Below are 13,027 nucleotides of genomic sequence, written 5' to 3'. Positions count from 1 at the left end.
ATGGAACAATGAAAAATATGAGTAATACAAATAACCAAAGTAGTAAACTTCCTTTTCTAAACCCCAAACTAAATACAGATTTCTCAGTTTGAGTAAGTAAAACAGATAATAGCACAGCAAAGCTGCTTATACAAAACTTTCTTACAACCAAAGGTCAAGAAGTAGAACAATAAAGTTCAAAATTAATTTAACTATATTTTCAAAAATCATATTGTTAGAATATCTACATGAAATCTAGGAAATAATTCTGAGGTGGTACAGCTACAGTTAACCTATCATGGATTATGGACATTTATCCACAAAGCACATGTAAGGGTAAAGAGGAAATGAAGATTTTTTGAGTTATCAAAGATGTAGTCAAACTCTTAAATAAGAAGTTAAACAGACCTGGTGAATAAGAAACCAAGATCCAAGTCCTAGCCTTACTTTTCTATAAAGCTAGCTTACAGGGACCTGAAAGTCCTTAATGGGTCTAGCTTGATCCACTGATGAGTACTGAAATGGTCAGAAATACTTTATTAATCTCATCTTATAACCATTATAAAATACATGAAAAACAAATATCATGTTATATAAGTATGTTTCTTTACAGGTAACCTATCTACAATACTCATTATTTCCAGCTGTGCATTAAGCTCCACAGAAGAAGGGTTTTATTATCAATGTTACCAGGCTTGGGATGGAGGCCATTGTAGTTCTCCAGAAATGTCAACATGGAGAAGAGTAGAAACAGAGTTCTCATTAGAATTACTAAGAAAAGACTCATAAAGTAAACTTCTTAAGAACAGGGAACACATTCCCTTAATTATATAATTCCCAGAACACCCAAATCAATGTCATGCATCCAAAAGATACCCAATAAATGTTTTTAAAATAATAAATATGAGAATATTAAATTTTTTTAAAAAGGTATGTAGGGAAAGGGGGATTAATGACAATAGGAACTAAATAAAATTAATGAGCCTTCTTTCTTCATAACACATTAGCGTACTTAAACTTCCAATAACCTTGATTCTGAAGCAGAGTCCTTCATTCTAGCGCAATAGGGAAACAAGGAAGGGTATTAGCATAACAATAAAGATGTATGTCTAAAGTCATGATAAATCACTGAAAAGGCTTGTTTTAAGACCCTATGATGATTGCCAACATAATTCAAACAATTACAACACCTAATTAAAGCTTACACTATTTTTGTCAGTAAGTATGGGAAAACTATGATATTTCAGGACATCTTGCCTATGATATATCTCATTTTCCCAGCACAGAGTGGTAAAGATGAATACGAAGATGATGAAAATGAAGAGGAATAACTCTTATTTACTTTGGATTTATGAATTTTGGTAGTAATAACTTTAAAAGAAATTATTCTAGAAGCTTTTAGATAAAATTTTAAGAATCATCACAACAGGTTGACATAAAATATATTTGATAAACTGGTCATTATACCACCATTTTCACTTTGGAAATGAGATAAAATAGAATATTTATTCTCCTTTACTTTTTACTTCTAATGAGATATGCATGATATAGATAACACTAAATCAGGAAATGAAAATAACTTAAATACCCAAGGTTCAGGATGATGGTTCTGGAGAGGTATACTTATTGTGAGCAACAAATCTTTATAAATTCATCTACTTTGTGAAGGCATTGTGCATTATCATCCTGTTGCTTTCCATTTGGGCATCTTGCTTGGTCACAGATATTCAGAAACCCATGAAGTATATTTCCTAAGAGACATCCAACTAAAATCAAAATCATTTATTAAAATTTCAGTTTATCCTTACTCTCACATATCATAGGAAAGGTAAGATGAAAAATTAGGATGAAGCAAACTGTTGTGTGGGATACAAATTTGAGAAATCATCCAATTCCAGATTTTTGCTGGTCATTTCAAACAGAGGATGCCCCCAAAGCCTTAAAGCAGTTAACTTAATGAAGCTTAAAACTGCACTAGGAATTTTAAGACACCCAGTATACATGATCTATGGGACAGAAAGTCTCCATATTGTTTGATCAGAAAGGTTTAGAGCTCTTTGATCTGGGGTGCTAAGTCACACCACAGCTGCAACAAAATAAAGTAATTAACTTCACAAAAATGATTCCAAAACTACCAGAGTACTCCACTGTAAACCAGGCTTTTGAAGTAAGTTGACAGACAGAACTATAATTTCCAGTGAAATTTAGTGCATAACTCTGGATTCAATATTTCAATATTCCATAGAAAAGATGCAAATGTAAATATTAGAATCAATTCTAAAGAAAAATAAATACACCCACATTAAAAATGGCATAGAGTAATAATTTTTAAAAGGTAAAATAATTGTTTTTATTCTCTCCATTCCCCTATCTAAATTTAACCTACAATATTATTAACAGACTTTCTCATTTGGAAGAATAACATTTTTGTAAAATGGGATTCTCCCTGCCATTTCTCTTACTTTTCCTCCCACCAAAAAACAAAAACTGATTTATCCAATACTGTCCTTAAATGTCTCATGGACTTCATCCCAGTCTTGCAATCAATGGCTGGAAGTGGGGGTAGATGAGAGAAGAGGGTGCTGTGCAAACCAAGCCTACATTTAATACCCATGAACACAAAATAGATTACTCTAAACTCACTGAATATTTCATAAGGATCAGTCTGGTTAAATATATTTTTACACATTGAGTGTATATAATCTCCAATTAAATTATTTTTGAGAAAATTTGTAATGCCACTTCTTCCCCAATCTCCCTCATTAGAAATCAAATTCTGTTCTTAGTTTATAGCAAGTCCAGATTCAAAACTACGTAGATTAAAAACTATTATCTCTCCATCCAGTGCAGAGGCAAATACACTTGGAGAGCAGACATTTGGTGTACAGATTTCTAAAAATGGAGCTAGATGTCAGAGCTTATGAAATACTTTATTTTTTGGTAACACGTAGCTGCCACATGAAGCACATGTGACAAAAATGCCACGTGAGCTTACTTTAATTGTCATGTAAGTTAGTTATTACTCCCTCTCTCCAGATGAGTCATATGTATATATATATATATGCATATATGCATATACACATACATATAAATATATATGCAAAATAGTTGCCATGCTCAAAACTATCAGTCCTATGCAAGAATGGACAATCAGTACAGCACCTCACAACCAGGTCAAAATAGAGTCACCACCTATTCTCCACACACCAGATGAAGAGAATATGGCACTGCATTTTTCAACGTGGTCAACTTCTACATTAAAATACCCCTGCTCACTATGAAGCAGAATCTCTCAGAGACCACTATAATTTAATGCGTAAGCATAAATTGAAAAAGAGTAGATCATGGTCATCAATGCATGTTTCTAGAATGGCCTGGGCTCTCTTCTCTCTCTCTAAACTATTTCACTTGGTGATCCTATATGCTCCCATAGTTTTAATTATCATCTCTATGCTGATCATTCTCAAATCTATTTATCCTGCCCTAACCTCTGTTGACCTCCAGTCTCACATCTCCAACTGCCTACTGGATATCTTAAACTAGATGTCTCACACAAATCTTAAACTCAACGTCAAAAAAAAAAAAAAATGAACTTACTCTCTTCACACCTCAAATACTCCTCTTGTCAAAATTTCCTTATTACTATCCAGGAAACAACCATTCTCCCACTCACCCAAGCTCAAAACCTACTATCATCCTCAACTTCTCACCCTCTCTCTCACCTCCCATATTTAATCTGTTGCCAAGGCCTGTTGATTTTATCTGTTACCTTGTAACATGTCTCAAATACACATCCTTCTCTCCTCTCCTCTGACACTGCTACCACTGTGCTGCAGGTCCTCATCACCTCACACCTGGACTATAGCAATACCCTGCTGGTCAGTCTCCCTGTCTCAAGTCTCTCTCCATCCATTCAGTCCATTTTTCACTTGGATGTTAAAGTGATTTTCCTAGGTTCTGACTATGTCACTTCCCTACTGGAGTGACTTTCTATCACCTCGAAGATGAAATATCAACTCTGTTTGAGTTCAAGGCCCTTCATAACCTAGCCCCCTCCTACCTTTCCAATGTTCTTACATCTTACTGCCCCACCATGTATTCCTCAACACAGGGACACTGGCCTCCTTACTATTCCTAAAACAAGAAACTCTATCTTGTGACTCTGGTGATTTTCAATGGCTGTCCCTCATGCCTGGAATACTCTCTCTTCTCATCTCTGTCTCCTGGCTTCCTTCAAACACCAGCTAAAACCCCAGCTTCTTCACAGGGTCTTTCACGGTCTCCCCCACTGCTAGTGTCCATACTCTGGAACCACCTTTCATTTACATTGTACATTATCTTGTATGTGCATAAAAATTTGCATGCTGATTCCCCCATTAAACTGTAAGTTCTTTGAAAAGTCTTTTACCTTAGTTTTGTATCCCTACCACTTAGCACAGTGCCTGAAACCTAGTAGATTTATAAATGCTTACTGAGTGTAAAATGTTACATATGTTGTTTTTAAACACAATCTCATTGCTTACTCGTCTCGTGTACCATAAATTGTGACATCACAATGAGTAAACAATTTTTAAAATATCCTTTTTTAGAATGAAAAATCATCATTAAACATCTCCCTTACCTCTTCACCCCTATCCATCCCCCCAACTGTAATTTAGAATTGTGGGTTCTGAAATCCTGTATTCATTTAAACACAGAAAATTAGATCCATGGTCAAAGAAAATTAATCAGATTAATAGTTAATTTCTTGAACCATTCAAAAAAATTACTAACATGCATCAATCCCCTTCCTTAGGCAGAGTCATTTATCAGTAGCTTTCAAACTTTGTTCCAAAGAACATTTCAAGCATTTCAAGAGGCAGATCTAGGAATTCATGGAAAGAAGTTATTTAATATTGTCAGTTCCAGGTCTCATTCTATCACCACACCTAAGTTTAGGATTCTGAGGTCTGGGGGATAAATTAAGATAGGGTCCACGCTAGAAAAAAGTGTGAAAACTACCGATTTCAAATAATGGTTCTTCACTTTGGTTAATTTTCTACTTTCAAAACTCTTTCTCATTAGGATACTCAACCAGAAACAAATCAAATATTTAGAAAAACAAATTAGAAATTAGCACAAAGAAGGATACATAGATGTCACTCCAAAATTTATTAATTTTTATTAGCATATCAGTATACCAGAAACACTCTAGAAAATTTTTTCTTTGCCAACAGAGGCTACTGCTCTCACCTTATTTCATTTTCATACTGTGGGGACAGTCTACCTGAACTCTGGTAAAAGCTTTTCAGGAAAGAGGGGGCAGAGAAGGAAGGGGCAGAGATGGAAGTATGAAGACTTGGAAGACTGGAAGAAGAAGATTTACTCTCCTTGTGAATGCGTTGACCTGATGGAAGAACGCTAAGCACAGAAAATACAGCAAATTTGTTTTAATTTATGGTACAACAGTTAAGATTTTTATTCACTAAGAAAAAAAAATCTTTTAAATAGACTCTTGATATCAATTAATTATGTAAGAAAAAAAATGAAAGTGTGGAACTAGACCTGAGAAAGCTAACACATCACTCTCTGTGCTCAATACCTTTCTTTCACAATCCAATGTTTTGCTTTCTAATTTATGCAGTATCCCTTACATCATGCATTTGTCTTTAAAGTATTATAACAGTTTTAGGACAGAATGTTGTTTGTTTTCACATGTAAGAGAAACTTCATAGGAAATAACCACAGGAAACAAATTCCACAAAAAAATAAAAACAGGTTATCAGGACTTCAAAGGCCTGATTATTTTAAATAAAATAGTAAGCTTTTCTAAAAATAAAGGAACAATATGTTTTGCTTTTGGAAATCAGTATCTAAATTTCAGTTTAATATAACACCAGTTTTCACTGATTTTTGCTTTATTCATCCAAGGTCTTTATACATATAGTCCACAGAGCATTTGAAAAAAATAAATCTGTTAGCCTGTACTGCATTACCACAAACAGCATCTTCTTGCACTAGCTTAACCTCAAAGTGATCCCTCCTTTTCTTAGTTTTAAAAAGATAGGTTGATAATTATTTTAATTGACACATTCTGAAGGGTATTTTGTTTGCTTGTTGGGGACTGAAAAAAAAAACACTCAGTAGGAGTGTTCATTTTAAACTCATGAACTGGGCTTAACAGACTTCATCCCGGGAAAGAAAAGATTGACTGTCTTAGGTAAATATAAATGCAATTTTTGTTTTACTTTTCTTCATAATATCTTTTATATTAATATTAAAATAATTTATTTCATTTTTATGAAGATAGTACAAAATATGAGGCAAAGAGATATCTTTACCTGGGAAGAAAAGAAAGAGGATTTTCCTCAATTTATTTACTTTCCTATAATATTCCTTTAAAACATTTTTTGCCATCTTTAGTCCTAATAATTTCTAGAAATTTTTAACACTAGTAAAGTTGACAATAATCAACATCAGATTTAACATCATTCTCTCTATGGTGCCTACCATATATTTTCTAATTAACTTCTGATATATTATGAAGAGAAAGAATCTGAGTTCTGGGAAACCAATTTTTATTTCAGTTACATAGTGAGAAGAGAAGAAAATATTTAAGCATGCACATTATTCTACAGTCCCAGAACATAATTTTAACACTTACCATATCAAGACAAAGATGACATAATAAAATTAATTCTGAAATACCATGTTACATAAATTCTTGAGACTGTTTTTTTCAGGTTGCTATACTTCTATGTCAACTATGGTATGCATTGTCTTCATTATTAAGGCTACTTATTTCATTCTAGAGGCAAACTCAAAAGAATAATCTCTTACATGTTACTTTACATTTAACACAATTATTATCCCAAGTTTAAAATTAATTTAGTATATGCCTTATTTAGTCATTTGATTTTGTGTGAACAGGAAGTTCTAGTGATTAGTTATTTTAAAACTTGCTGACTTCATTTCTTTGTAGCCATCATCTAGAAGCCACTGACTAACTGGTGTAGTCAGCAAATTTCAGTCACAATAACTTCATGACAATCCCCTTCAACCCTTTCCCTTTATTGAACATAAATAGGTTGCTGATGTATCTTAAACCTCTGCTTGCAGGTTTTCTGTCAGCTGGGGTTTCGTGGTTTCTTCCAAGCAATATGCATAATGCACAACTTGGACTAACCAACATTGTAATACTATTTTTCAGCACACTGATAAATCTATAGAGCTCCTTTCTCCTCCCTCTACAGAAGACAGGGTCTAACATTGTATGCTTTTGTGTGTAATGGTATTTTCCTCCCAGCAAAACTCTCATCAAAACCAGCACTGCCAAGTCCAAGAGGAAGGAAAGTTCAGACTCACCTGCACTGCTCAATGGAATTCTGTCTCAGGAGAGGAGACCGAACGCCATGAGATCGCCCATCCTGTAAGGCGATCTTTCTCTTTGTACTTGAGGGGGGATGGCTGAATGTGTGTGCCCGCCTTCGAAACTGAGGGGAGTCTGAGTCCTCTTCAGGGAACGTCTGCCAGGTTGAGTACAGTGGGGAGGCTGGCGGGGTGCCTGGTGGAGAGTCACCCGGTGAACAGTCCTGAGAAGAAATCAAAGGGCAGTGAGGCCTTGCTTTCTCACGGAAAGCATGGCAGGCCTGACCAGATAGAGCTCAAAAGGGGCAGGATGGCTCTTCTTCCTCCTGGGCCATGAGCAAATCGCCTTTTTTACTTAAGCCATGCTGCCTGCTAATCAGTAGGAGCATGACCAACTTCTTTTGATAAGCTTGCTCTGGGACAAAAGCATCCATAAATACAGACCAAAGTGAGAAAGTGGTGATAAGACAAGGTATTCTTTCCGCTGACACTTTGTGGCAATAAAATGCTGTAGCTACTGTACTTCTGACTGTCGGCAGAAAGATGAAAAGAGATCAGGACCAAAAGCGGGTGGGGTTTGTGTATATGTGTCTGCTAATTTCCTTGACATATCAGTTGCATACTTCCTGTACTGTCAAAACAATATAACACAGTCTGATTGTCCAGCTTTAGCAGCAGCAGCATCAGGAAAATAAAATAATAAAATCTGTTATGCATCCTTGTCCCCTGGGTAAGCTATTGTCCAACTACGTGTTGCCTGAGGTAAACTGAAAAACATGAAAAACAGGAAATGAATGAAAAGTGAGCTATGCCGGTATGTCTCTCATATTGCATGGACAAGTCTAATAAATCTTCCAATTCAGACAGGTACATTGTTTATATGTTACAGAACAGTCACTATATAAGTCATGTTTTTTAGTCTGCTAAGACCAATAAAGTTTGGAATAAATTCTTGGTTAGGGAAACTCCACAAACAAAAAGTTTAATAAAACTACTTTTTATAGCTTTAAAAAGAAATTAGTTTGAATAGACTTCAAATTGTGATGTATATTTTAAAAGAAATTAACATGAGTATGCTTTTAATTTTCAGGATTATCAAAAGCCAGGAGAAAAAACAAGAAGGATATTTTCTAAAAGAAAAATGTGAGTATGAAGTTGCAATTAAGAGAAAAAAAGTGAGAGCAAAGAGAACAAAAACGAAATTACTTCCCAAGTACAACAAAACCGTACTGTAACAACAGCTCATTATTTTATGAATTTGTATGTATTGAGGATCAAACTGCATCACCAAGAAAAAAAACTCCACATGGCAAAAAACTTGTTGTAACACAGCTAGCCTATAAAAAGGGGAGATATTTATTGTCCCCAAGCACCAATGCAGTCCAACTGAACTCTTCAAGACAAGGAGTATATAAACATATTACCACCAGTCAACTTTAACAATGTTCAATAAATATCAGAAATATAAAATACATACTAAAAATTCAAACAGTAGTATGTATCTTGTGTGTAAGTGGATAATGCCAAGCAAGTCGCAGTGTATTAATTTATATGTCCCTGAAACCTGCAACAAACTATTAAGTCCTAAGACAGTAGCATTTTTTCAGCCTTCATTTGGTACCTTCTCTGAAGCAACACTGTTGGACCTTTCAAAGCTGTCCATGCTTCCTAGACGGCCTCTCATTCTGTTAGCTCCCTGTGGGAAGACAAGAATTAAATATTTTACTTGGTTCTGTATCTCCTGAATCCCAAAAGCTAGTTTGGGAATGTTATCCTATGCTGCTGCTGAACTGATAGCCTCATATCCAAACATCGTAACAACACATTTTGTAGTAGCAAACAATTAGAAATAAAATAGGTATTCATCAATTGAGAAACAGATAAACAAAATGTGTTGGTAAATAAATATAATAAAATATTATTGAGTGAATAAGAAACCATGAATATGAAGAATTGAGAAGATCACAGGAAGACTTATATGAACTGATACCAAGAGAAATAAGCAAAACAAAGAAAGTAATATATACAATGACTACAACAACGTATATGGAAAGACCTATAAAACATAATAAGATACTATGTCATTATAATGACCAAGCATGGACCCAAAGGTAGGGAGCTACTGATGTGGAATAATGTGGGTATCACCAGAAAGGTTTTATGTACTGACTGGTTTTGCTAAGCTACTTTTTGTTCTTTCATTTATCTTGAGATTTGTTTAAAGAGATGGCTCAGTCTGTAAGGGAATGAGAAGGATCATATCAATAAATGAATGTGATTTAATAGGAAAAAACATCTATGATAATAACTTCTCATCACTGAAACTGGCACAGTGGATAGAATGCTGGGCCTGGAGTCAGGAAGTCCTGAGTTCAAAGTTGGCCTCAGACACGTTCTAGCTGTTTGACTGTAAGCAAGTCAGTTAACCTCTGTCTGCCTCAACTGTAAAGTAGGGATCATAATAGTATCCACCTTACAGGGTTGTTGTGAGGATCAAATGAGATAAAACTTGTAAAGTTCTTAGCACAGTGATTGGCAAATAGTAGGCACTTAATAAGTGTCTGTTCCTTTCCTCATCCCTGATTTTATAGATGAAGAAACAAGGACTTAGGGAGTTTAAATTATGTGCCCAACTGGAGCTAAAATCCAGGTTCCCTATCTCCCATATTCCAATATTCTTTCTACTATACTATAACATCTATATACAAAATGAAAATAAAAAGGCAATAGAAGAAATTTGGCTTTTGTTTTTTCACAGACAGAATAAATATAGATAAGGACAAACAAGAACATCCCAAAGAGTCATTTTAGACCAATTCAAGTCCTTCCCATTCTGTGGGCTATAGCATGGCAGAAGGCAGAGAATGTACTCTTAAGCTCCTGGGTGAATTTATGAACGATTTCTTTTCATTTGCCAAATCTATACCATGCACTGTTAGAGTCTTAGGATTTGGAGTTATGAGGGTCTTAGGGATCATTTAGTTCAACACCCTAATCATAACAGATGAGGAAACTAAGGCCCAAAGAGTAATCCTGTCCAAAGTCACAGATGTAGTAGGTGGAAAGGGCTTTTACATATTACTTCCACTCCACATTTATGCGTTGGGATCTTTGGACATTATACTTTGTTGAGAAGGTAAAGTAGAGGATAAAGGAAGCAGATAAAGAGCCTGGCTCACATAAAGACCCACAGCTCTTGGTGATAGAGGCCTGCCCTATGGGCCTGTGGTGGGCTGTGAGAAACTTTCTCAGAGCCCAGAAGCTCATCCCTTACACATTAGCTCATAATGGGCCTCCCGTCAAAACAATGAACAAAGGTGCCATTCATTTAGTCTGTACTGGTCTGAAGTTCTAATTAAACTCCACTCTCCTGGGACAGTCTCCAGAGTATAAAGCATGCTATAATTACAGTAAACAGGTTGACACTAATTAAGGGCATTCTGTTCAATACTTCATAGAGTGAGGTGCTTCTTAAAGTGGGCAAACTTAGCCTGGACAAAAGAGACATCCTGGGGACAAGATAGCTGTCTTTGAGTGTTGGACAGGCTGTGCTGGAGGAGAGATTAGATTTGTTCAGTGTAGCCTCTGAGGACAGAACCAGGAAAAATGGATAGGAGTTTCACCATTTAGGCTTGATGTCAGGGAAAACTTCCTAAGGGTCAGAACTGTCCAACCACGCAGGGAGCGTCTCCAGAGATGGTGAGATCTTTCAGCAGAGGCAGGACAACTACTTACAAGTTATGTTACAGTAAGAGTGCCTTTCATTTATGGTTTGGACTAGATAGCCAGTGGGTTCCCTTCCAACTCCGAGATTCTGCGATTCTTCGTAGGAAACTTCGGAAGGGCAAACTTAGGCTTGATATAAGGAGAAACATCCTAACAGTTAGCATTGCTCCAAAGAGGGATGTTTCCTCCAGAGGCGGCTAATTCCCCACTAACGACACCTTCAAGCAGAAGCTGGACAGTCACTTCTCTTGGATGCTACAGAGGGCATTCTTAATTAGTTAGGGATAGAAGAGACGAGGTGTGAGATCCACTCAAACTCTAAGGTTCTGCAATTTTAGTGTATCAAGGAATTAAAGCAGGAATTAGAAGCAGTAGTATGGTACAGTGGATAGAGCACTGGCTCTGGAGTCAGGAAGACGAGTTCAAATGTGGCCTCAGATAATTGTTAGCTATGTGACCCTGGGTAAGTCATTTAACTTTTGTCTGCCTCAGTTTCCTCATTCATAAAATGAGAATAACAATACCACCTACCTCACAGGATTGTTCTGAGGACCAAATGGGTTAATATTTGTATAGAGATTTACAAAGCTTAACATATATAAATGCTAGTTGCTATTAGCTAGTCTCTATAAAAATGGTGGCTATAAGAATTTATTATGAAAAAACTACAAATATTTGAAATACAGAAAATAAAAGTGAGAATGATTCTAGGAAGTATAAGAAAAGCTTTTACAAATATATACTTGTAATATATATTTTTCACGGGGAAGGGGGAATAGGGTCCTAAACTTGTGATTTTATCAGTGTAGGGAATTCCCAGTTTTTCTCACACAAGACACTGTCTCCCATCTCCATGTCTTTGCACTGGCTGTCCCCCATGCCTGGAATGCCAATGTTCCCCATCTCCATGTCTTAGCTTCCTTGGCTTTCCTCAAGATTCAACTCAAATTCTACCTTCTGCAAAGGTCTTTTCTGATCCTACCAGTGGCTGGTGCCATCCCTTCTGAGATTACCTTTGATCTATTCTGTATAAATCTTGTATGTACCTACTTCTATGTATGTTGTCTCATTAGAATGTAAGCTCCTTGAGGGCATCGTGCTGATTTTCTCTTTCTTTTTATCTTAGTGCTTAGTACAGTACCTGGAACATAGTAAATACTTAGAAAATGCTTACAGATCATCAAACTTTGGCAATTGAGAATCTTGGAGTGTCCCTAGAGCATTGAACTGTTAAGTGACTTGGTCAGGATCATGCAGCTAATGGGTTTCAGAGGCAGGACTTGAACCAGGTCTTTCCATCTTAGGGGCAGCTGGGTGGCACATTGGATAGACTACCAGGCCAGGAGTCAGAAAGACACATCTTCCTAAGTTCAAATCTGGCCTCAGATACTTATTAGCTGTGGGACCCTGGGCAAGTCACTGAACCCTGTTTGCCTCAGTTTCCTCATCTGTAAAATGAGCTGGAGAAGGAAATGACAAACCATTCCAGTATTTTTAACAAGAAAACCCCAAATGGGGTCAAAAGAGTTGGACACGACTGAAAATGACTCAACAACAACTTTTCATCTCTAAAGCTGCTGTTCTCAGAAATACATAGGCACAAAAATATAAATGTAAAACATACACACACACATACACACACACATATATATATATATATATGCACACACACACTCAAGAAGAGCAGAGTTAAGATTTTCTCTAAGAAAATAAAGTTTTCTCCAATAAACTCTAAATAACCAAATGTCTAAGTTCCCCAAACTCACCCTCCCCACTTGGGTATTGGAGGGAAGGAAGGGAAGGGAGTAAACATTTATTAAGCACCTATGGTACTATGTTCTTTTATTATGTGCCAGGCACTGTGCTAAGTGCCTTACACATATCTCATTTGATCTCCCCAACAATCCTCAGAGGTAGGTACTATTATTATCCTCATTTGGCAGTTGAGGAAACTGAGACAGACAGAGATTAAATG

The 13,027-nt window shown here is 36.2% G+C and overlaps 1 protein-coding gene across 5 annotated transcripts in view; it reads right to left on the bottom strand.

Moving 5' to 3' along the window:
* The window catches only part of TBC1D4 (TBC1 domain family member 4), a 217,068-nt gene that overhangs the window by 43,260 nt on the left and 160,781 nt on the right, over nucleotides 1-13,027 (bottom strand). For all 5 annotated transcript variants that reach the window (XM_027844547.1, XM_027844546.1, XM_027844548.1 and 2 more), the window contains 2 exons: nucleotides 8,948-9,022; nucleotides 7,324-7,550 (listed from right to left, as the gene is read on the bottom strand). In XM_027844547.1, coding sequence (XP_027700348.1) covers nucleotides 7,324-7,550; nucleotides 8,948-9,022 — 302 coding nt within the window. The remainder of the gene's footprint in view (nucleotides 1-7,323; nucleotides 7,551-8,947; nucleotides 9,023-13,027) is intronic.

Source organism: Vombatus ursinus, unplaced genomic scaffold (genome assembly GCF_900497805.2).
Source record: "Vombatus ursinus unplaced genomic scaffold, bare-nosed wombat genome assembly UNPS02014942.1, whole genome shotgun sequence".
Lineage (NCBI taxonomy): Eukaryota > Metazoa > Chordata > Mammalia > Diprotodontia > Vombatidae > Vombatus > Vombatus ursinus.
This window is presented reverse-complemented; position numbering and strand designations above follow the sequence as displayed.